This window comes from Panthera pardus, unplaced genomic scaffold (genome assembly GCF_024362965.1).
Source record: "Panthera pardus isolate Hobbes unplaced genomic scaffold, ASM2436296v1 HiC_scaffold_12, whole genome shotgun sequence".
Lineage (NCBI taxonomy): Eukaryota > Metazoa > Chordata > Mammalia > Carnivora > Felidae > Panthera > Panthera pardus.
In genome coordinates this window covers 917,928-941,464 of record NW_026526677.1, presented here as the reverse complement: position 1 = coordinate 941,464, position 23,537 = coordinate 917,928, and the positions used below count along the sequence as shown (strand labels likewise).

Genomic DNA, 23,537 nt, shown 5'->3' with positions numbered 1-23,537 from the left:
CCGGTCACAGAAGACGTGCCCGGCCAAGCGCCAGACCGCGAAGGTCTCGAAGTCCCCGCCGTCGGGGCCCGGTATGGGGTAGTCCTCGTCGAACCAGTCTGTCCACGAGCACCGTGGCCTGCAGCCCGGGGAGGACGAGGGGACCAGCGTGTGCCTGGTGGAGCCGGGCCGCGAGGCTGTGGAGAGTGGTGTGGTCCTGGAGGTGGGCCTGCTGGGCCGGGACCAGGGGGTGGTCCGCCCACTGGAGGTCACCACAGAGACCGTGGTGGGTGCGTGGGCTGAGGTGGGCTTGCTGGTCGTCGTGGGGATGCCCGGAGAGGAGGAGGGGCTGGGGCTGGAGACCCTCTCTGTGATCCTGGCAGAGGGAGGAAGCGTCTGGCCGGTGGCCACAGAGAGTCTCTGGGTGGTCTGAGGGGAGGAGGGACCTGGCTGGGAGGTGGGGACAGTGACCCTCCGGGTGGTCCCAGAAGAAGGGGGAAGGGTCTGGGTGGTCCTGGGGGAGGAAGGAACTGTCTGGGAGGTGGGGACAGTGACCCTCCAGGTGGTTCCAGAAGAAGGAGGGGTCTGGGTGGTCCTGGGGGAAGAAGGAAGGATCTGGGTGGTCCCAGACAAAGGAGGAAGGGTCTGGGTGGTCCGAGGGGAGGAGGGACCTGGCTGGGAGGTGGGGACAGTGACCCTCCAGGTGGTCCCAGAAGAAGGAGGGGCCTGGGTGGTCCTGGGGGAAGAAGGAAGGATCTGGGTCGTCCCAGAAGGAGGAGGAAAGGTCTGGGTGGTCCGAGGGGAGGAGGGACCTGGATGGGAGGTGGAGACAGAGACCCTCTGGGTGGTCCTTTGGGAGGAAGGAAGGATCTGGGTGGTCCCAGAGGAAACAGAAAGGCTCTGGGTGGTCCCAGGGGAAGTAAAAAGGGTCTGGGTGGTCCCAGGGGAAGAAGGAATTGTCTGCGTGGTCCCAGGGGAAGGAGGAAGGGTCTGGGTGGTCCCAGGGGAGGTAAAAAGGGTGTGGGTGGTCCCAGGGGAAGAAGGAAGGGTCTGGGTGGTCCCAGAGGAAGAAGGAAGGGTCTGGGTGGTCCCAGGGGAGGTAAAAAGGGTGTGGGTGGTCCCAGGGGAAGTAAAAAGGGTGTGGGTGGTCCCAGGGGAAGAAGGAAGGGTCTGGGTGGTCCCAGAGGAAGAAGGAAGGGTCTGGGTGGTCCCAGGGGAGGTAAAAAGGGTGTGGGTGGTCCCAGGGGAAGAAGGAAGGGTCTGGGTGGTCCCAGAGAAAGGAGGAGGGGTCTGGGTGGTCGCAGAGGAAGAAAAAAGGGTCTGGGTGGTCCCAGGGGAAGAAGGAAGGGTCTGGGTGGTCCGAGGGGAGGAGGGACCTGGCTGGGAGGTGGGGATAGAGACCCTCTGGGTGGTCCTTTGGGAGGAAGGAAGGATCTGGGTGGTCCCAGAGGAAACAGAAAGGCTCTGGGTGGTCCCAGGGGAAGTAAAAAGGGTCTGGGTGCTCCCAGGGGAAGAAGGAATTGTCTGCGTGGTCCCAGGGGAAGGAGGAAGGGTCTGGGTGGTCCCAGAGGAAGAAGGAAGGGTCTGGGTGGTCCCAGGGGAGGTTAAAAGGGTGTGGGTGGTCCCAGGGGAAGAAGGAAGGGTCTGAGTCATCCCAGAGAAAGGAGGAGGGGTCTGGGTGGTCCCAGGGGAAGTAAAAAGGGTCTGGGTGGTCCCACGGGAAGAAGGAAGGGCCTGGGTGGTCCCAGAGAAAGGAGGAACGGTCTGGGTGGTGGGGACAGTGACCCTCCGGGTGGTGGTAGGGGAAGAGGGGTGCGTGGCCCTCGTCTGCGGTCCAGAAACCTGCGATGACCTTTGTCCTGTGCTGCTGCTGCTGCTGCTGCTGGTGGTGGGCTCAGGGACCGCAGAGCTGGCACAGTGGCTGTAGTCCTCACAGCAGAGCACGCGGATGTGGTAGTTGAGGCAAGTCTGGCCTCCTCTCTGCCGGTTGTTCCTGCAGATGAGTCCGTAGTTGACGTCACATCGTAGCACCTGGCCCAGCTGCTCCAAGGGCACGTCCGGGAAGAGGACGGCCTGGCACTCGATGGCCTCGGGATCCGCGCAGAGCTGGCCGCCCGTGTCCTGGATGTGGTAGTAGGTCTCAATGTCGCCCCCGAAGCGGCCGGGCAGGGGCTGGTCACTGTCCAGCCAGCCCGTCCAGCGGCAGGCGGGCTGGCACGGGAAGGTGGCCGCGGTGTGGCCCGTGCTGGGCGCTGTAGGACTGGGGGTCGTTGGGGACCGGGCGGTGGTACTGGCAGCCAGTGTGGGGGTCGGACCCGGGCTGGTGGCCCGGGGGGTCATCGTAGTGGTGGCCAGGGTGCTGGGACAGTGGCTGTAGTCGTCACAGCAGAGCACGCGGATGTGGTAGTTGAGGCACATCTTGAACCGGCCAACCTGGTCACGATTGTGGCACACCAGACCCTCGTCCAGCCTGCACTGCACCACCTGGCCCAGCTCCTGCAGGGGCACATCGGGCAGCGGCTCGGCCCGACACTCCAGGTCCAGGGGCCGCTTGCAGATGGCTTTGCCGGCCGCCCGGATGTTGGCATACGTCTCAAAGTCCCCACCAGAGGCCCCTGGCACCGGATAGCTCTCGTCTAGCCAGTCCGTCCAGGCACAGCGAGGCTCGCAGGCCGTGGACCCAACTGCTGGTGACGTGGCCGTGGAGGGGCCCGGGGTGGTGCTCAGCGGGGAGCTGGTGGCCTCGGTCGTGAGGGGCGGTAAGGAGGCCCTGGTGCTGGACGTGGCCCCGGCGGTGCTGGGCACGGTGCCGGGGAGGCCGGGCGAGGTCTCGGTGCCCCACGTCGGGGACGCACTGACCCGGGTGCTGGGCGGGGAGGGGGAGACAGTGGTGGGCATCGCCGAGGTACGGGAGGTCTCCTGGGATGGGGAGGGGGCCGCGGTGGTGGTGGCGCAGTGGCTGTAGTCCTCACAGCAGAGCAGTCGCGCGTGGAAGTTGTGGCAGTAGGGCAGGGGCCCCGGCTGCTCGCGGTTGCGGCACACCAGCCCAAAGCTCACGTTGCACTGGACCACCTGCCCCACCTCCTCCAGGGGCACATCGGGCACCTTCTCTGATCGGCACTCGATGTCCCGGGGCCGGTCACAGAAGACGTGCCCGGCCAAGCGCCAGACCTCGAAGGTCTCGAAGTCCCCGCCGTCGGGGCCCGGTATGGGGTAGTCCTCGTCGAACCAGTCTGTCCACGCGCACCGTGGCCTGCAGCCCGGGGAGGACGAGGGGACCAGCGTGTGCCTGGTGGAGCCGGGCCGCGAGGCTGTGGAGAGCGGTGTGGTCCTGGAGGTGGGCCTGCTGGTCTGGGACCAGGGGGTGGTCCGCCCACTGGAGGTCACCACAGAGACCGTGGTGGGTGCGTGGGCTGAGGTGGGCTTGCTCGTCGTCGTGGGGATGCCCGGAGAGGAGGAGGGGCTGGGGCTGGAGACCCTCTCTGTGATCCTGGCAGAGGGAGGAAGCGTCTGGCTGGTGGCCACAGAGAGTCTCTGGGTGGTCTGGGGGGAGGAGGGACCTGGCTGGGAGGTGGGGACCGTGACCCTCCGGGTGGTCCCAGAAGACGGGGGAAGGGTCTGGGTGGTCCTGGGGGAGGAAGGAACTGTCTGGGAGGTGGGGACAGTGACCCTCCAGGTGGTTCCAGTAGAAGGAGGGGTCTGGGTGGTCCTGGGGGAAGAAGGAAGGATCTGGGTGGTCCCAGACAAAGGAGGAAGGGTCTGGGTGGTCCAAGGGGAGGAGGGACCTGGCTGGGAGGTGGGGACAGAGACCCTCTGGGTGGTCTCTTGGGAGGAAGGAAGGATCTGGGTAGTCCCAGAGGAAACAGAAAGGCTCTGGGTGGTCCCAGGGGAAGAAGGAAGGGTCTGGGTGATCCCAGAGGAAGGAGGAGGGGTCTGGGTGGTCCCAGAGGAAGGAGGAAGGGTTTTGGTGGTCCCAGGGGAAGAAGGAAGTGTCTGGGTGGTCCCAGAGGAAGGAGGAAGGGTTTTGGTGGTCCCAGGGGAAGAAGGAAGTGTCTGGGTGGTCCCAGAGGAAGGAGGAAGGGTTTTGTTGGTGCCAGGGGAAGAAGGAAGCATCTGGGTGGTCCCAGAGGAAGGCGGAGGGGTCTGGGTGGTCCCAGAGGAAGGAGGAAGGGTTTTGGTGGTCCCAGAGGAAGGAGGAAGGGTCTGGGTGGTGGGGACAGTGACCCTCTGGGTGGTGGCAGGGGAGGAGGGGTGCGTGGCCGTCGTCTGTGGCCCAGGAACTTGCGATGACATTTGTCCTGTGCTGCTGCTGCTGGTGGTGGGCTCAGGGACCGCAGAGCTGGCACAGTGGCTGTAGTCCTCACAGCAGAGCAGTCGCGCGTGGAAGTTGTGGCAGTAGGGCAGGGGCCCCGGCTGCTCGCGGTTGCGGCACACCAGCCCAAAGCTCACGTTGCACTGGACCACCTGCCCCACGTCCTCCAGGGGCACATCGGGCACCTTCTCTGATCGGCACTCGATGTCCCGGGGCCGGTCACAGAAGACGTGCCCGGCCAAGCGCCAGACCGCGAAGGTCTCGAAGTCCCCGCCGTCGGGGCCCGGTATGGGGTAGTCCTCGTCGAACCAGTCTGTCCACGAGCACCGTGGCCTGCAGCCCGGGGAGGACGAGGGGACCAGCGTGTGCCTGGTGGAGCCGGGCCGCGAGGCTGTGGAGAGCGGTGTGGTCCTGGAGGTGGGCCTGCTGGTCTGGGACCAGGGGGTGGTCCGCCCACTGGAGGTCACCACAGGGACCGTGGTGGGTGCGTGGGCTGAGGTGGGCTTGCTGGTCGTCGTGGGGATGCCCGGAGAGGAAGAGGGGCTGGGGCTGGAGACCCTCTCTGTGATCCTGGCAGAGGGAGGAAGCGTCTGGCCGGTGGCCACAGAGAGTCTCTGGGTGGTCTGGGGGGAGGAGGGACCTGGCTGGGAGGTGGGGACAGTGACCCTCCAGGTGGTCCCAGAGGAAGGGGGAAGGGTCTGGGTGGTCCTGGGGGAGGAAGGACCTGTCTGGGAGGTGGGGACAGTGACCCTCCAGGTGGTCCCAGAAGAAGGAGGGGTCTGGGTGGTCCTGGGGGAAGAAGGAAGGATCTGGGTGGTCCCAGACAAAGGAGGAAGGGTCTGGGTGGTCCTGGGGGAGGAAGGAACTGTCTGGGAGGTGGGGACAGTGACCCTCCAGGTGGTCCCAGAAGAAGGAGGGGTCTGGGTGGTCCTGGGGGAAGAAGGAAGGATCTGGGTGGTCCCAGACAAAGGAGGAAGGGTCTGGGTGGTCCCGGGGGAGGAAGGACCTGTCTGGGAGGTGGGGACAGTGACCATCGGGGTGTTCCTGGGGGAAGAGGTCTGGGACCGGGTTACTGCTGTGGTGGAGGCCCCTGGTCCCCGTGACGTCACAGCCCCAGCGGCAGCGCTGCTGGTGCTGGGAGCCGCGGAGCTGGGGCAGTGGGGGGAGGGCTGGCAGCAGAGCGCCCGGACGTTATAGTTGAAGCACATGTTGAACTGGCCCTTCTGGTCCGCGTTCCTACAGACCAGCCCTGTCTGCAGGCTGCAGCTGATCACCTGCCCGATCTGGTCGATGCTGACCTCGGGGTAGCTCTCTGCCCGGCACTGGACGTCCTTGGGCTCCCGGCACAGCTTGCCCCCGGCGGCCCTGATGTTGTCGAAGGTCTCCATGTCCCCGCCCTCCACCCCTGAGGTCGGGAAGTCCACGTCAAACCAGTCTGTCCACTCGCACTGGGGCTGACAGCCCGTCGTGCCCTGGCCGGTGGTGGGCCCGGTTCCCGGGGTTCCCGGCGACGTCTTTGTCGTCGGCGTGGCCGTCTCTGCGGACCGTGGGCTGATGGTGCCGGTGCCGGTCGCGCCCGCTGCTCTTGTGACGGTGGGAGCCGCGTGGGTTGGGGTCGTCCCTGACGCCGGGGTGGTTCCCGTCGAGGGGCGCCACGGGGTCCCCCGCGGGCTCGCCCGAGGCCACGGCCCGGCGGTGGTGGCGGACCCTGCGCAGTGGTCGCGGCTGCAGCAGAGCACACGGACCCTGTAGTTGTAGCACATCTTGAACAGGCCCGCCTGCTCCTCGTTCCTGCACACCAGGCCGAAGCCGGGGTCGCAGTGCACGCGCTGGCCCAGCTCCGCGGGGCTCCTGCCGGGGAAGATCTCGGCCTGGCACTCGATGTCCTCCGGCTGCTCGCACACGGCCCCTCCCGCCCTCCTGATCTTGTCATACGACTCAACGTCCCCCCCGGCCTCCTCGGACTTGGGGTAGTCCTCATCGAACCACTCTGTCCACCGACACCGGGGCTGACAGGCGGTGGTGGCCGAGGCCGAGGAGCTGCTTAGTGTCCGGGTCCCTGTCGTGGTTGTGGCCCCCGTGGACTGGACGGTGGGGGCCCGCGTGGACTGGACGGTGGGGGCCTCCGTGGACTGGACGGTGGGGGCCGCCGTAGACTGGACGGTGGGGGCCCCCGTGGACTGGACGGTGGGGGCCCCCGTGGACTGGACGGTGGGGGCCCCCGTGGACTGGACGGTGGGGGCCCCCGTGGACTGGACGGTGGGGGCCCCCGTGGACTGGACGGTGGGGGCCCCCGTGGACTGGACGGTGGGGGCCCCCGTGGACTGGACGGTGGGGGCCCGCGTGGACTGGACGGTGGGGGCCGCCGTGGACTGGACGGTGGGGACCCCCGTGGACTGGACGGTGGGGGCCGCCGTGGACTGGAAGGTGGGGGCCGCCGTGGACTGGAAGGTGGGGGCCCCCGTGGACTGGAAGGTGGGGACCCCCGTGGACTGGACGGTGGGGGCCTCCGTGGACTGGACGGTGGGGGCCGCCGTGGACTGGAAGGTGGGGGCCAGCGTGGACTGGATGGTGGGGGCCCCCGTGGACTGGAAGGTGGGGACCCCCGTGGACTGGATGGTGGGGGCCTCCGTGGACTGGAAGGTGGGGCCAGACAGGGAGCTGACCGGTGGCTGCTGGGTGGTGGCACCAGGGGAGGTGCCACAGGGCACGTGGTCACAGCAGAGGACTTGCACCTCGTAGTTATAGCATAGCTGGTGGCTCTGCTCACCGTTGAGGCAAGTCAGCCCCCGGGCCACGTCACACTCCACTTTCTGGCCCAGAAGCTGCAGCGGGATGTGGGGGAATTTCTGTGCCCGGCACTCAATGGCCACTGGGGCTGGGCAGACCTCATGGCCCCTCTGCCTCAGGTTCGCAAACGTCTCAAAGTCTCCACCTGCCAGGCCAGGCTCTGGATGGCTGCTGTCATGCCAGCCGGACCAATAGCACACTTCTCGCACACACACGGTGGAGGAGGTGGGGACTGAGCCTGTGGGCGGGAGGCAGGAACGTCGTCAGCCTCCTCTGCACGCCCGCCAGCCGTGCCCAGGAGGAGAGGTGACCCAGGCCGTCCCTCACGCCCAGGACGCCTGCGCTGACCTGCCGCTTGTGTTCCCTCTCCACCCAGACTGTTGCCCAGACTCCGGGGTTTGGGAGAGGGAGGCAGGACCGGCAGGGTGTCCTCCAGGCTTACCTGTTGTGGAGAGGGGTGTCACGGTGGTGGTGAAGGTGAAGGGTGTCGTGGACGGGGTTCCTGGACATTCCACGGCCCTCCGAATGACGGTCCCATTGCTTCCACAGATGGCGATCAAACAGGCACCGAGCCCGTCGGTCGTGTTGTAGATGACGTCCTCGAAATGGTAGGTCCTGCCCTCGTAGGTGCAGGTGCAGGCTGGCAGACAGGGTAGGCGCAGGGCTGACTTGGAGACCCCAGCCCCCAGGCCCTAGCCCCGCGTGGCACCCCTCGCCCTTACCTTCGAGGCTGTGCGTGCACCGGAGGCCGCCGGCCGTGCATTCACTAGGGAGGGGAGAGGAGAGAGCTGAGGGCCAGCCGCACCGGGCCAGCAGCCCCCCGCCCCGGCTCCCCGGCCCACTCACCAGCTCTGGCAGTTCTCTGCCGTGGGGACCCTCGCGCCCACGTCGTGGTAGTTCCCGTCCTCATCGTAGCAGCCGCACTGGGCCACGCACTTCATCCGGTCCTCGTTGAAGAACGGCTCGCTGGGCGGGCACTTTGGGTAGCAGCCTGGGCAGCGGCGGGGCGGGCAGGAGACTCACCCTCGTGGCCAGGTGGTGGCTGCTGCCCCGGGGCGGCCAGCCCGCCACCCACGCACGACCCTGCCCTCACCTTCCAGGCCCGGCAGGTCGGTCAGGCAGCGGCCGCTCGGGTTCCGGCAGGTCCTCATGCAGGGCGCGCCGCACGGCTGGTAGTGCCACTCGCACTGGCCCTCGCGGTTGTAGTAGTCGCAGAACAAGGCTGCAGGTGAGGGGGCCGACTCAGCGGGCCCGCTCCGGCCAGAGCGAGCCACCAGCGGCCCCAGGTGGGGCGCCGCCCTGGCAACGACGGCCTCCAGGGCCACCCAGCGGCCGGCCGGGCTCCCCCCGCACCCCGACCTTCGACCAAGCCCCGTCCCTCCCCTGTGCCTCCCGCATGGGGCCTCGGGGGGTGTGGGCCCCAAATGCCCGTGACCAGACGCAGCCGCAGGTCCCCTGGCTCCTCGGGGGTGCCGCCTGTCAGGGTGGGGGACTCCGGCCGGAGCGGCTGCCCACTACGCTCCCCTCCGGCCAGGTTCTAGGCGGGCGGGGTGGGGGAGCAGGGCTCTACTGACCCCTCTGGGTTCCGGAACATTCTCCCGTCTGTCCATCGGTGACACCCCTCCCCATTTCACGTTCCTTTCCGACACCCGCCGCCCCCCTCCACGGGCGACCAGCCTTAACCGCGCAGCGTGTCGCTCCCTGGGGTGGGGGCCCGCCCTGCCCCGACGCCACATCCCGTGAACTCACGGCAGATGTCCGGGGTCCGCCAGGACACGCACACGCCCACGTCGCGGCAGGCCTGGGCGTAAGCAGCCACGGCCGTGCAGAGACACTCACAGTCGCCCCCGGAGTCACAGGCACACGTGTCGCCCACGCAGGCCTCGTAATACTTGGTGGAGTCGACCTGGGGCAGAGGGTGGTAGGTCTGCTCAACAGGCAGTCAGGGGACCGCCAGCCCTACCCCGGCAGAGGGACCATCTGATCTTGGCATCCCACATCTGCAGTCTGAGACCCGTGACTCCCACCCACCTGGGCACCTTCACCCGCGCCCCGGCCAGCCTGCCCCTCTGTGCCCCTCACCCCTCACCTCTGCTCACATCACACTTAACCACAGACAGCCCTCCCCGTAGCTGTGTCGTGACCCTGCCTGTCTCCTCGGGGTGAGGGGGCGGGCCCCCAACCACACTCCTCCCTTGAGCAGCAGAGCCCAGAGTGAACCCAAGACACGTTTGCCACCAGACCGTTTCCTCCTAAGCGGCCTGCAAGTCACGTCCTGGATCGTGAGACCGTGCTCGTGAGTGACGAGAACTCGAGTTCTCATTAAAGTCACAGGAAGGACTTTGGGGAAGAGTCTCCAAGACCGACCCCAGTCCTCAGTACTGGTGAAGCCCGGCAGGCCAGGGAATGTGGGTAGGACAGGGAGGTGACACCGGGGGTCTGTATGGCTCACAACCCTGCTTCTAGGGGAATGGGCCTGAGGGGTCAAGGAAAGCTGTGGGATGCTCTGGGTCGGGACCCCTGGGCAGGGCTTGGGGCACACCGTTTGGACCTCCCACCTGGTGTGCACCCACATCAAGACCGAGCTCAGAGGCCCAGGCCAGACCCAGCCCTGACCAGGAGGGAAGGAGGCAGCCCGACCCTCCAGCCCCCGAGGCCAGAGCGCCCACTTCGCACAGCCCACCTGAGCGTGGCAGGCGGCGAAGGTGGCGCTGTTGAGGACGCTGCACTGCTTCTGGGCCCAGGACTTGCGGTGCGGGTTGGCGGTGCAGGCGTCCCTGGGGGCCGGGGCGTCGGCGCAGGACGGGGAGAATTTCCAGCTGTTGCCAAACTCCAGGGCGTTGCCCACCACGGACTGGCTCCGCGTGGTGAAGTCATTGACGGCGTTGTCGTCAAAGTTCCCGCACAGCCCGCAGACCCGGCCCTGCACACGGAGGGGGGTGGGGGGGGGCAGGCAGCATGGGTGTTGGGGCTGCAGGGGGCAGCCCGAGGGAGCGGCGCATAGCCCAGGGGTGACTGCCTGACGGCTGGTGTCCCCAGGGAGTGCCCGGGGAACCTGCAGGCGGATGGGGTGCACAGTGGGTCCTATGGCAAGCGGGCAGGTGGGCAGCCAGATGAACAGGTGGGCAGGTGGGCAAGCAGGCCCGGTGGGCGTGGGGGGACCAGAGAGCAGAGAATGGCTTTCTAACCAGGACTCTGTCAGTCGGTCCCTTGGGTCCCAACACCTGCCTTTTCAGAAGTTGGCATTGTGAGTGGACTGGCCCCAGCCCTCCGTGGATTGTCAGCGGCCAGACGGTCCATTCTGGGCCAGATCTGTCCCTGCCAGAGGGGGTCCCCAGCCCGCCCACTCTCACCTTGTAGCCCTGCTGTAGTCGGATGAACACGCTGGTCTTTCGGTCCCAGGACACCACCACGCCGCTGCGGGTCTCGACAGTCAGGTAGACGCCCGTGTACCGGACCTTGTACGGCAGGTCTCCGCCCGGCCCCCTCTGCACCACCTTGTGGGTGCTCTCATGCAGGATCAGCTCATAGTTCTGCAGAGGGGCACACGGAGGTGGTGGCAGCCGGGACGGAGGGGCCAGCCCGGGGGCCACAGGTACTCAGGGGCCCTCGGCACAGGGCTGGTGGGCTCCTGACTGTCAGCAAACACCAGGCGAGAGGCCAAGCCGACTGGGCTGGGAGGCGGCTTAGAAAGCCAGGGCCACAGTAAGCAGGGGTGCACGGGTCCCAGAGGGAGTCTGCAGGACTGGCCACCCTAACTCGCTGGCCTCTGAGTGAGGTGACCCTGCTCATGCTCTTACCACCCTGTGGGGGAGACGTCCCCCGCCAGCAGTGCGCCTCTCTGCCAGGTGAACTCTGACCTCCCTCTGCTGGAACTGGGCACCCTGATGTGGTGGGCTGAACGCAGGCCCCCAAAAAGGTGTGTCCACATCCTGACCCCTGAAGCCCGTGAATGTGACCTTATTTGGAAGGAGGGTCTTTGCAGGTGTCAGCGACGGATGAGCTCATCTGGGACTTAGGGCGAGCCTCAGTCCAACCACAGGTGTCCGTGTGGGAGAAGAGAGGGGCAGACAGGTGGGGGAGGGGCGGTGGAGCCCAGGAGCTGGGGGGGGGGGGGGGTGTGGTCTCGGCCCTGGGACACCTGCATGGCAGAGTCCTGGCGTCACAACCAAGAGAATGAATTTCTCTGGTTTCGGGTCCGGGCTGTGGTCATTTGTTCAGGTTGCCCCAGGACCGTCAGCTGGAGGGCAGAGGGAGGGAGAAGGTTCCTGGGGGCTCTCACCTCCAGGAAGAGCTTGATGGCCTTAGAGCAGGTGACACCCGTGGTCCCACAGGGGACATTTTCGGTGACGACGCGGAAAGTCCCATTTGTGGTGCCGGTGCCATTGCCCCCACAGTAGTCCTGGGACAGGGAGGGGTCAGGCTGCGGGAGCAGGCTGGGCGAGGGGGCGGGGCGAAGAGGGCGGGGGACGGGGACGAAGAGGACGGGGCGATGGGCCGGGATGAGGCGGCGGGGGTGGGGCGAGGTTGACGGGGCGAGAGGCGGGGACGGGGACGAGGAGGGTGTGGGGGCGTAGGAGGGCGGGAGCAGGGGTGGGGCGGGGATAAGGAGGGCGGGGCGGGGGGGGCGGGCACGAAGAGGACGAGAGGGGGCGTGGCCGGGACGAGGGGGGCGGGGTGAGGGGCGAGGAGGGCGGGGCGAGGATGAGGAGGGCGGGACGAGGACGAGGAGGGTGGGACGAGGACGGTGGGCGTGGCCAGGACGAAGAGGGCGGTGCGAGGGGCGAGGGGGACGAGGCGAGGGCGAGGGGGGCGGGACGAGGATGAGGAGGGTGAGGTGAGGGGCGAGGAGGGTGGGACGAGGAGGACGAGTGGGGGCGTGGCCGGGGCGAGGGGCGGGGCTAGGAGGCCGGGTAGGCGGGGGCAGAGAGGGGACCAGGCGTACCTGCGCCAGCGTGTACTCGCAACTTCCTTCAAAGCTGTAGCGCTCGCCATCGAAGGTGATGAAGTGGCCGTCCCCGTAGGCCACGCAGGTGCCCAGGCAGGCCTTGCTGCTGCATTCCCACCTGCGGCTCCTGCACGTGCTGTGAGGCGAGGACAGGCGACGGCCAGGTCACGGGGGCCGCCCCGCCCCACTCTCCGGAGGGGTTAAGTGACGCGGCGAGCTCAGGCAGTCGCCTCCTGCCACCTGCCTGCCTGCGGCACTCCTGTCTCTCGGCTTCTGAAGCCCTTGGCGCCTGGAGTGCGGCGGGGCCGGAGCCCCTGGCGTCGGCTCTGACCGGCCGGCCACGGCTAGGCCTGGCCCCTGGGGCACCTTCCAAGGACGAAGGGCACACCCCAGGGCTTTCCCGGGGACGGGGGGCGGGGAGGCGGGGGCAATGTCAGGCCTCGGCCCTGCCCCGCCCCCTGCGGAGTAGCCCCGACCTACCAGGTGTTACAGTCGACCCTGATGGTCTCCCCGGGCTTGTAGGCGGCCTCGTTGTGCAGACAAGGACAGTCCTCCTCCGCCACGCAGCCTCCGCTCCCGTCAGACACCAGCCCCGGGGGGCAGACGCAGCCGGACACGCAGTGAGTGCTGAACTGTGGACCGGCACAGGTCAGTGCCGGTCACCCGCTGTGCCCGGGGACGCCCTCGGGCAGCCCCCTCGCCGTGCCCTCCCGGCCACTCACACAGTCCACGTCCAGCGTGTGGCAGCTCCTGAGACACTCGGCCCCGGGCGCGCCGGCGGAGACGTTGCGGCAGTCCAGGTACACCATGGGGGCCGCGCACCCTGCGGAGGAGGCGGGGCTGGGCTGGGAGGGGCCCCTCCCCCCACCCGGGGCCCGCGGAAGCCCCTCCCTCGGGGCGCTGCCCAGAGGCCGTACCTGAGCTCCTGTGCTCCGCTGCTCCCAGGCAACTCAGCTTCCCACCCACGCACGAGCTGTGAGAGACAGACGACCCTCTCTGGACCCCCTGCCCACCCACCACCCCACAGACCTCACCCAGATCTCTGCCCGGCTGGGGGCACCCCTCCCCCGGCGCGGAGAGAAAACCGTCCTGTGCAATGCACCCGGCCTCCCTGGGCCTTGGACCCTCAGAACCCTCTGGAGGCCAAGGGAGGGCTACGTCTTTACAGCAGGACTAAGGGGTGTGGGGGGAGGGGCAAACTTCCCTCCCCAGGGAGCACCTTTGTGTTTCAAAATCCTCTGGGAGACACCCAGACATCTTTGCGTGTGACCCTCGCCCTCCTGGGATGGGGCACAGTGATGTGGGGGAGGGGGGGCATGGGCCCAGCTGGCCCCTTACCACACCACGCTGTCGTCATGCACCACCTCCCCCGGGGCCACTGCAGAGCCACGGAAGTAGCAGGGACAGGCCTCAGCGGACACGCAGGCACCCGAGTCATCCAGGAAGGTGCCCGAGGGGCAGATGCAGCCGTCCACAGGCACGAAGGTGACGCCGCAGGTGACGTCGACCTGGCTCAGAGCGCGGCAGGTGGGCTGGCAGCCGGCCACCACATAGCTGTAGTTCTGGGACTTGGGGCAGCTGCTCACATACTTGGCTGGGGGCAGGGGCAGCGCTCAAGTCAGTGGCTGGATGGCCCCCTCCAAACCGGTGTTTAAGCAGCCCAAGACTCAGTTTCCCCTCTGACACCCAGGGATCGTGGGACCACAAGGTCCTTGGTTGGCCCGACCGAGGAAGCCAGAAGCTCTGGCTGAGAACATGTGGGTGGGGGGTGGCTGCCCCCAGGATCCCCAGTCCCTCTGCCCCCACCTGGTGCAGCCAGAGTGGCTCAGGGACACTCACTGCACACGCCGTCCCTCCAGCCTCTGAGCAGCACCCCCTTGGCGGCACAGGCGTGCACGTAGGAGGACAGGGCCGCACACAGACAGTCCTCGCTCTTCTGACAGTTACACGTGTCGAACATGCAGTGCTGGGGATGGGACCATTGGGGACCGTCAGGAACCCCAGCCCACCAAGGCCCCTCCTCTTCCCGTGGATTCTTCCTGGGACCCCTGCCTGGACTGGGAGGTCCACCCCAAGGAGGCCCCTCGGCACAGATGGGCGGAAAGCGGCCCCCAGGAGGGGCACACCGCACGCTAAGCGACTGCAGAGGCCCGGTCAGGGGGCAGCAAGAAGGCGTGAGACCAGGCTATGGTCAGGGTCAGGAGGGAGCGCCACAGGACAGGGCCAGGGTCGGCCGCATCCCACGTACGTCACGGGTTGTGCTGCGTGTGGGGGACGCAGGTGGGGTGAAGAGGGTGCCATCCCCAGAATGGGCAGAGGTGGGCCTGGGCTTTCCACCTGGAGATGCTCCTGATGGTGCATTTTAGGGCTTTGAGCTTCTGGGAAAGTGGCCCATGAGCCAAGTGTTGTGAAGGATACGTGGAAACCCTAACCCACGGGGCCTGAGAAAATGAGCTTATTGCAAACAGGGTCTTTGCAGATGTTATTAAGACGAGGTCATGGGGATGGTCCCCGATCCAGCATGACTGGTGTCCTTAAAGAGGAAATTTGGACACAGACACAGGGGAGGGGCCAAGGCCATGTGACCAGGGAGGCAGAGGTTGGGGTGACATGGCCACAAGCCCAGGGACACCTGGAGCCCCGAGAAGCTGGGAGAGGCAGAAAGGACCTTCTCTGTAGCCTTAGGAGGGAGCATGGCCCTGCCCACAGCTTGATTTGGGGCTTCTGGCTTCTAGGACCGGAACAGAATCAATATTTCTAGTTTTTAGTGAGCTGGTCCGTGGCCACAAACACCCCGACAGTGATGGCGCGAAAAGCCCCGGGCAGCCCCGGGTAGGACTGACCGACCAGCCCACCGTGCTGTGAGTGGTCCTCGAGATAGGAGACCACCAAGGGGAGGCTAAGGGGTAGGGGGGCGGCTCCAGGTGGGGCAGGGGTCTCACCGAGTAGAAGGGTGCAGGGTTGAGGACAGAGTGACAGGGCGAGAAGGCTCCGGCAGGGTCGGTCAGCAGGGAGCACCAGTGCTGGGCGTAGTTCTCTGGGACAAGGGTGCGGGGGGAGGCTGGCTGGCCGGCACCCACACACCTCCTCCCCCTCACCTGCCCCCTCAGGCTGCCTGCGCTCCTGCACACAGGCCCTGGGGGGCCCCATGGCCCCCAGAGAGCTGAGCTGGGATTTGGGGCTTGCCCACCGTGCTGAGGGGGCAGGAAGGTGCTCCTCCTCGAGACAGGCTCTGAGCACTCTGGCCTGCCCGATTTCACCCCAGGCCATGCACACCCGGACACCAGGGGTCCCCCAGGGCCTGGCGAGATGGGAGGTCTTGGCTCCCAGCCCAGCCCTCGTAAACGGAGGGCCCCCGGGGGGTGGGAGTACCGTTCTCCACGCTGAGGGAGCAGGGGTCCTCGAAGCTGTTCTTGACGTTGGGGCAGGCGGCCTGGGTCTTCCAGGTGTTGGCGAAGGCGGCGGCCGTGCCCTCCACCACGCCGCTGAGGGTCCGGAAGTCATCGGCCTGGTTCTGGTTGAAGTTCCCGCACAGGCCTGGGGGCCGGGGCCCAGGGATGGGGCATTAGCAGGGCGTCCAGCCTGGCCGTCCGGGGGGCTTGCTCCCTGGCTCCTGCTCTCCTCTAGAAACCACCACACGGTGGACCAGCCCCGAACCCCCATCCCAGGAGTGGTTCCAGAGCCATCCGTAGGTGAGCCCCGATGGGGATCAGCCGCTGTGCAAAGCCTGACCTCGTAAGGGCAACACGGCTTGCTCTCCATCCCCCCAAGTGCCCTCCCTAGGGCCACACATCACATTCGGGGTGCCCTCGGCCGGTGCAGGAGTCTCCACTGTGCCCTGGGAGCAGCCGCCTCCCAACTTTCACCTCCTGCCAGACTCTTCCCGTCCTGCCCGCGGCCTGGAGCTGAGTCTGGGCACCAGCCCCCTCCCGGCCCGTCGGCGGAGCCTCACCGCACATCTGTCCGTGATAGGAGGGGTCCAGCCTGAGGAACACCTGCATGAGGGGCACCAGCTGAACCTGCAGCTGCAGCCCGAGGCCCGTGTGCACCAGGACGAAGAAGGACGTAGGCCTGAAGATGGTGATGTTGGCTGCCGGGGGGTGGGGACCGAGTCAGAGTCTGCGTGGGGGCCAGGCCTGGCCAGACGGAGCCCCCTTGCTCCTGGGACAGCCAGGAAGCAGGGAGGGTCCCCTAGGGATGGGCTGGGAGGATCCAGGCATCTGGTGGGCCCGCGCCACCGCTCTGGGACCCAGGAGTGGGCGGAGCTCCTCTGCAGGTGGTATTGGTAGTGACCACTCGTGATCCCCGAGAGGCTGCGCCCCAAGTGTGTTCGGCCCCGGTCCCCACGGTAGCCGAGGGGGGAGCACTGACATCCCACGTGCAGATGAGAAACCAACCATGGGATATTCCGGAACTGCCCCGGGCCACAGAGAACCAGCCTTGGGAGCAGACCGCGTACCTGCTGACACGGGCAGCCGCGTGTGCACGGAGTTCATGAATACCCCGCCGCTGGCCTGGATCTGGATGATCTGGTGAGAGGAAGCGGCCAGGTCAGCTGGGGGAGGAGCCTGCCCGGCCGGGGAGCACTCCCCAGGGGCCAGCCCGGCAGAGCCAGAGCCGGGAGGGGACCCCTGGCCCCTAACGTCAGACCAAGACCTCCACCCTGTCCCCACCCCCTTTCCCAGCGGGACCCTCACCCACCGTGTCCCCGCCGTTCATGCTGAGCGTCACCATTTTGAGGCAGTTCTCGTTGTCCGTCAGGCCACATTTCCGCAGCTCGGCCAGCACAGTGAAGCCGTTGCCTGCACATTTCTGACAGGGCAAGGCCCACCAGGGCGCTGGGGGTCGGCCACTCCCGAGCGCGGGCAGGGAGGGGGCTGCGTGTTCGTGTGTGGTGCCCCTGTTCCCAGGACCGTGCGTGTGGGGTGGAGGCTGGCCCCTGTGGCCACCTCCAGGCAGGCAGCTCGTCTCGGGGCCTGGGAGCCCCTTGGCCCCGCGAATGTGAGCCTAGGGGCTTCCCTTTGGGAATGGGACCCCAGGAGGGGACCAGGGCGGGGCTTCACCTACTCTGATGGCCATCACAGGACCCTTCCCAGGGGCCGGGAGGCCTGAGAGTCCCAGGACAGGCCCAGCAGGTGGGGACTGGGACCGTACCTTGGACAGGACGTAGCTGCAGTCCCCATGCACATCGTAGAGTCTCTCATCGTAGGTGGAGATGTGGGACCCGCCCTGGACGGAGCAGGTGCCAGGGCACGGAAGGTTCTGGCATTGCCACAGCCCCCCAGAGCAGGTGCTGGGAAGGGAGGCCATGAACAGAGGAAGCGTGGTGTGGGGGAGGTAGATCCCCTCCCATGCACCCCCACCAAGGGCAGGGGCAGCCAGGAGGCGTACCAGGAGCTGCAGCTGGTGGTGAAGGAGGCCCCCGGGGCATAGGTGTGGCCGCCGTGGGTGCATGGACACTGTTCTAGGGGCAGGCAGCCCGTGTGGGTGACGTCATCCAGCACCGTGCCTGTGGACAGCGGGGGCAGGGGGTTGTGAGCGGGCTGGGTCGGGTGTTGGCAACACAGTGACTGGAGGCAGCCGGCGGGGGGGGGGGGGGGTTGGGGGCAGAGGGCCTGGCTGGGGGACAGTCCCCGAGGGCCAGGAGGACCTGCCTGGGGGGCAGAAGCAGCCATCCACACAGTGGTCCTCGCAGAGCTGGGAGCGCTCCGGGTTGGAGCAGGTGTCCGCGCAGGGCGAGCCGCATTCCCGCTGCTGTGTGTTGAGGGGGCAGGTCCAGGCTGTGGGGGGAGGCAGCGCTTGGGCCCCGGAAAGCCACCTGGGCGCGGGGCAGGCGGCTGCTCCCAACCTTTCCCATGTCGTCAAGGGCCCCCCGGGGTCACAGCTGGGCCGGGGAACCCCTCGTCTCGGGAGGCTGGGCCTCCCTGCTCCTAGCTCCCACTGTCTTCTGGGTGAGGCGACCCTCCTGTGCCCACCTGGGCTGTACCAAGGCCGGGTCCTCCCTCTGGGCCCCCCACACTCCCTTCTGTCCCCCTGCCCACCCTCTCGCTGTAGGACCCCCAAATGACTCCACTTGCCCTGGGTCCCCAGCCAGATGCCAGATGTCCTGTCCCTCGCCCCCTCCCCACCGGGACCCAGTGTGGGCGTGGGGCCTGGTGCTGGCCCCGGCCAGGGGGCACTCACGGCAGAGGTCAGGGCCCCTCCAGTTCTGGGGCTGTCCCCCTGCATGGGCACACTGGCGGGAGTACTCGGCGAAGGTGGCACACGGGCAGTCCGGGCAGCGGCACAGATCCTGGGTGCAGGCGGCCACGTACACGGCAGGGTCCACCAGCGTGTTGCACTCTGAGAAGGCCGGGCCCAACAGGGTGCGGTGGCAGATGCCCTCCTGGGGAGCACAGAGGTGTGGCACCCTCCACCCTCGGTGCTTGTGGGGGGTCCAGGCCAGGGGGCCCCTTCCCCCCCTTGAGGTCCCTTTCATCTCTCCATCTGTCCGTTCACCCACCCGTCCTTCTCTTTAACGACAGTGAACTTGCTGGGTGCAGGGCTCGGCTTGGCTCTGGGAGTGACCCGGGACCGTGGACTCCACCCACCCACTCAGGGCTCCAGGCCACATATGCCCATGGTGTGAGCACCCAGGAAAGGTGCGATGCCAAGAGAAGTGGGAAACGAGGGCACCTGTGTGCCCACTGATGAACCCCTTTTCTTTCCCCAGCACCCCTGCCCCTGCCCCCCAGCCGGCTGGGCCTGGGCTCCACATCCTGACTTGAGGCTCTGAGGGAGATTCTGTTGGTTTGGGCCTCCTGGAGCTTCCAGGCCCCTTCTACCCGTGGAGGCCTCCCCGCTCCCGCGTGGGGCTTCTTCAGCTGGGCTCCTAAGTGCCCACCACGGACCACCTATGTGTGGACACGTATTCGCATACACGGATGGGCACACGTGTAGCCCACGGCCCGCACACGTAGAACATTCGTTTGGTAGGTGGAAGCTCAGACGGTGTCTCCGAGGTGGAAGCCGTGTCCCCTGCCACCCCAGGGCTTGGAGACCCTCCGCCCGGATGCCTCAGGGCCCAGCCCAGGAAGCCTGAGATGACCATCCTGGCTGCCGCCACACCCTGGGAGAGCAGGGGCTGGGGCCAGGCCGGGCCCCAGAGAGGCGCTCACCCTATCCGTGCAGTTGTTGGCGGGGGAAGGCAGGGGGTCCTGGCATTGTTCTGTGGGCCCATCCAGCTTCTGGAGATTTCCAAACTGGAGAGGGGTCAGCCTGGCGTCTGTGGAGAGATGCTGGGGTCAGGGTGCTGAAGGACCGTGGGGCCAGTGCAGGGGATGGCTGCCTGGGGACCCCTGCCCGTGCCCAGGGCATCTGAAACCTCTCTGGGGCGTCGCTGGCTTGAGTATTGCCCCGCCCAGATTTGCTCTCCACCCAGAGCCTGGGTAAGGCCACCCCAAGGCTGCCCCCTCCAGGCCTCCTCAGGACAAGCCAGCCCTCAGCTTCCTGCTGCCCCAGGGGGCACTCACTATGGGCATAGAACTCGTTGACGGCCCGGAGTCCGTTGAAGTCCCCACACAGACCACACGTCTGGTTGACGTACTTGGGGTCCAGCTCCAGCTGGGGGCAGAAGAGAGGCAGCTCCAGCCTCTGGGAGGCTGTCCTCAGTGGAGGGGGGCGGGCGGGCAAGTGGGGGCGTCCTCACCAGGGCGGCTTCCTCTCTGTTCCACAGGAAGGTTAGCACCAGCCGGACTTCAACCTTGATGTAGACACTGCTCTCCTCTACCAGGACGCCAGCGCGGCTGTAGGGCAGCTCCTCCCTGGGGTGGAAATTTCTGGTCCTCCCAGGGCCAGGGTGCGCAGCAGGGTGCGGCGCCCCCCAGCAGCCCTGAGCCCAGAACCCGCCCCAGAGGCCCGGCCCTTCCCCAGCCCGGACCAGGCTCACCGCTGCCCGTTGATGAGGATCGAGCCGTTGGAGGCCTCCAGCACCAGCCCCTGGGTCTTGAGGATGATGTGGGTGATGGTAGGCCTGGAGCCAGCCAGGCCGCGGCGGACCTGGATGTTGAAGTCCTCGTAGGCGGCCCCGCAGTGCATGGAGAGGACGTAATTGCACAGGCCCGGGAAGCGGAAGACGTCCCCGTCGAAGGTCTTATAGTGGAAGTCGCCCCAGGTGCTGCACACCCGCCCGTTGTGCGCGGCGTTCAGGGCTGTGGGGAGAGCGTGGTGAGGCCCCGGCGGGTGCCACAGGCCTCGCCCAGCCACCCACGGGTAGCCTTTTCTGGGTTGGGGACGGGGAGCTCGGAGGGCAGCCAGGAGGGCTGAGAGCCCTGCCCCAGCGTCCGGGGTCGGCCCCCACAGCTGTCCGCAGGGAGCGCTCCCAGCCAGGCCCAAGGCCATCCAACTGCCCGTACCACCCCAGCGTCAGCCCCCAGAGGGGCAAGCCCCCGCCCCATCAGCAGTGGGCAGCATCCACTCACAGCTCATGGTGGGGAAGACGGTGATGGGCGGGATGATGGTCGTGCTCCGAGCTGCAGAGCGAGGGCTGGGTTACACTAGAAATGTGGCCAGGCAGGGAATGGCCGGGGACACTCCTTCCCGGGACCTCTATCCTCCTCACAGGCCGGCCTGGGGCAGCAGCCACCCTGACTCAGCCCAGGGAGCCCCAGGACTAGGGCTGTCCCCTCCCGGGCCCTCCCATCCACCCAGGACACACTGCTGGCCTGGGCTTTACTGTGTGTGTGTGTATGTGTGTGTGTGTGTGAGTTTGCACACGTGTCCAATTACATGACCGTGTGTGCACGTGTGTGAGCATTTTGGCCTCTCTGCTCTGTGCCTTAGCTTTCTTTGGCCCGTCCCCTCTGCGATCCCGTCTTGTGGGCAGGTGGCTCCTGTAGAAAGGGGTCTGTCCCCCCTCCCCTGTCCAGATCCCCGGCCCACCCCAAGCCCAGCCCCTTCTGTTTGCTCGGGAGGCCTCAGTGCCCAGAACCCAGGCCGCATACCGACGTCCACCCTCTGACTGTTCACAGCAGGCTCCGTGCTGCCCTGGGTCTCTGCAGGGAAAGGGGACGGGAGTCAGTGAGAAGCTGGACATTTGCCATCCCTTCCTGGGCAGGCTTCGGGGTGGTGGCCACGTGACAGGGTCTAGCCTCCCCACCAGTCTACGTGGCAGCTGTCGTGGCCTCCGCAGGGATGGGGGTTCCCACGGGGAGCTGCGTCTGGTGGCCTTGCCCTGACTCCCGCTCTCCCCATCTACGAATGCAGAGTGCTGCCTCGTCTGGCCGTGACCCGGCAGCTGCTGGCTCAGGGCAGGAGAATGGAATCAGGAAAAGGCGTTGGCCCGTTGACCCTGGCCACCCTAGAAGAGGGTTCGGCCCCATCCCAGGAGTCCCCTGGAGAAGGACAAAGACCAGTTTTGTTGGGGAGAAGGACACACGCAGTCAGGGAGGCTTCTGGGCGTGACTTAGCAGAAACCCAAGACCAGAGTGAGATTCGAGCTAGAACCATCCATCATGGTGGGGGCGGGCCTGGAGGCCTGGGTCCCGGGATGGCTGCCCGGGTGGCCTGTGTGCCCACCGCCTGCAGGCAGGGCTTCCTCCGTCGGCCCGACCACGGCTACGCCCAGGTGCTCGCCCCCAGCGGCCCGGCCCCCACAGCCCCTCGCTGCCTTGGGGAGCAGCGGGGAGCCCTCCCTGGCCCCTCTGCCGGGCTCAGGCTGGGGCACCCCTCCGGACTGGCCCTGTACTGCTTCCTTCCGTCTGCCGGGGGTCTGCACACTCGGCCTAACACTGAGCCTTGTCGAGGAGTGGGTGTCGGGCCCCCGACGTCCCCGTGTCCCTGGTGGGGCCAGCTCGGCAAGGGGTCCGGTGAGGCCACCGCCACAGCTTCCTGTTCGTCCTTCCCAGCGGGGACCTCGGACGCACGCAAGCCACGGGCACTGGCGGGGCAACGAGCTTTCCTTCGGAAGGCCCCTCCCGCAGCCGCTGCCTCTGTCCACCCCTGCCCCACGGGCCGCGCCCCACAGTCAGAAACCGGGGGTTTTCCCACAGGTGCAGCGAACCCTGCACCCCCATCCCCATCCTGGGCCGGTTTCTCCGAGAAGTGGCTCCACTCAGGGCCGGTGGCCTCGCGAGACCCGGGCTCCGTTGCCCAGCCAGGAAAATGCCCGCTGCCAACTGCCCCCCCCCCCACAACACCGTGGTCGACAGCGCACCCTCTGAGTGAGCCCCCTCCTCTCAGACCTCTTTTGTCTGCCCCTAATGGGATCGCCCCCCCAGAGAGGAGCGGGTGGAGGCTGAGGCGGCTCGCTGGGGAGGCCCAGCGTCCGGGCACCTGGTCTGAGGCCAGCGCGGCCCAGAGGAGCCCGGAGGAGCCGGCTGAGTAGGGGCCCCGGCTGTGCAAACCAGCAGACAGGCACCCGAAGAGCACAGCAGGCTGGGGTACGTGGCTGCCCAGCGGGAGCTGCTGCGGGGAAGTCCCCACCTCCCAGCCCTGCTGGGAGGCGGCTTGGGGCAGGGGCTCTGGGAGACCAGCACTCCCCCCCGCCCCACCACGGATGGAGAGAGCTCAGGCCGGTGTCCACCTGCCCGGACCCCCGAGCCCGGCTGGGGCCCAGGGAGGAGGCCTTGCGGGAGCAGAGCTCAGGGCCGGGGCCGCGGTGGCCGGGGCTCCAGGCCAGCCCTGCCGGGCGTCACCCAGGCAGCCCCTGAGGCCGTATCTTTCATATTGACAGAAAGTATTAGGGCTGCCGGTGCTTCCCCCTGATGCTGAGAGCCCGGGGCCTACGGCAGAGGAGAGGCAGAGGAGAGGCGGGCTGGCGGGCTGGGAAGAGCCTCGCGGCAGGTGAGGTGCGAAGTGTCTGACGTGGGTCCGCGGGCACATCACCTATCAGCTGTTCCAACCCTGATTTGAGGAGGGGTTTTGGAGCCGCTCCAGGAACTACCCTGACGGCTGTCGCCCTCACAGGGACCTGAGAGGTGCCAGCCTTGGGCCCCTCACCCGGCCCGCACCCCCAGACCCTCTTGGTGGTTTGCCCAGGGGACCCAGCTTCTCCTGGGTGCAGACTGAGAGCCTGGGGGCCCCACTGAGGACACACGGGGCGGGGGCCGCCCTGCCCATTTCAGGCAGGAGAAACCCCGGGCGGTGGCCTGCGGAGGCCTCTCTGCGGCAGAGAGGGAGCCGGTCTTCGGTCTTACCTGTCTTCTGCACCAAGAGCAGGGCCACAAGGGCCCAGGCCAGCGCCAGGCACCCGCTCGGGGCACCCATCCTGGGGGCTGGCACAGCGGCGGGCCGGTGGCAGAGAGGCAGTGGGCCCCGGTGCTCGCTCCCTGGGGGCCCCGGGGCTTATATAGCAAGAAGTCTTGGCCCCAAGCCCAGCTCCTGGGCAACGCAGGGCTCCGTCCTTTCCCCCGAGCCGGCCACGTGTGTTTGCTCTTGGGGAGGGGCTGAGGCAGGAAAGAGGCCTGGAGGAGGAAGGATTTGTGGCTGTGGGCCCCAGATTCACAGGACCCCTGCCCCCCTCCATCCCAC

The 23,537-nt window shown here is 67.4% G+C and overlaps 1 protein-coding gene across 1 annotated transcript in view; it reads right to left on the bottom strand.

Moving 5' to 3' along the window:
* Positions 1-23,319, bottom strand: part of MUC5B (mucin 5B, oligomeric mucus/gel-forming) — a 34,377-nt gene extending 11,058 nt beyond the window's left edge. Inside the window, 31 exon segments of the mRNA XM_053900118.1 lie at positions 1-7,319; positions 7,524-7,721; positions 7,804-7,847; positions 7,928-8,072; positions 8,175-8,303; positions 8,831-8,987; positions 9,765-10,004; positions 10,435-10,614; positions 11,364-11,483; positions 12,027-12,165; positions 12,510-12,661; positions 12,752-12,852; positions 12,947-13,002; positions 13,368-13,623; positions 13,869-13,995; positions 14,972-15,066; positions 15,402-15,566; positions 15,982-16,119; positions 16,489-16,558; positions 16,731-16,841; positions 17,184-17,322; positions 17,421-17,538; positions 17,684-17,809; positions 18,213-18,414; positions 19,187-19,293; positions 19,541-19,631; positions 19,717-19,831; positions 19,957-20,218; positions 20,489-20,539; positions 21,011-21,061; positions 23,204-23,319. Of these exon segments, the coding sequence (XP_053756093.1) occupies positions 1-7,319; positions 7,524-7,721; positions 7,804-7,847; positions 7,928-8,072; positions 8,175-8,303; positions 8,831-8,987; positions 9,765-10,004; positions 10,435-10,614; positions 11,364-11,483; positions 12,027-12,165; positions 12,510-12,661; positions 12,752-12,852; positions 12,947-13,002; positions 13,368-13,623; positions 13,869-13,995; positions 14,972-15,066; positions 15,402-15,566; positions 15,982-16,119; positions 16,489-16,558; positions 16,731-16,841; positions 17,184-17,322; positions 17,421-17,538; positions 17,684-17,809; positions 18,213-18,414; positions 19,187-19,293; positions 19,541-19,631; positions 19,717-19,831; positions 19,957-20,218; positions 20,489-20,539; positions 21,011-21,061; positions 23,204-23,273 (11,274 nt within the window). The 5' untranslated portion in view covers positions 23,274-23,319.
* Between the last annotated feature and the right edge of the window lie 218 nt (positions 23,320-23,537).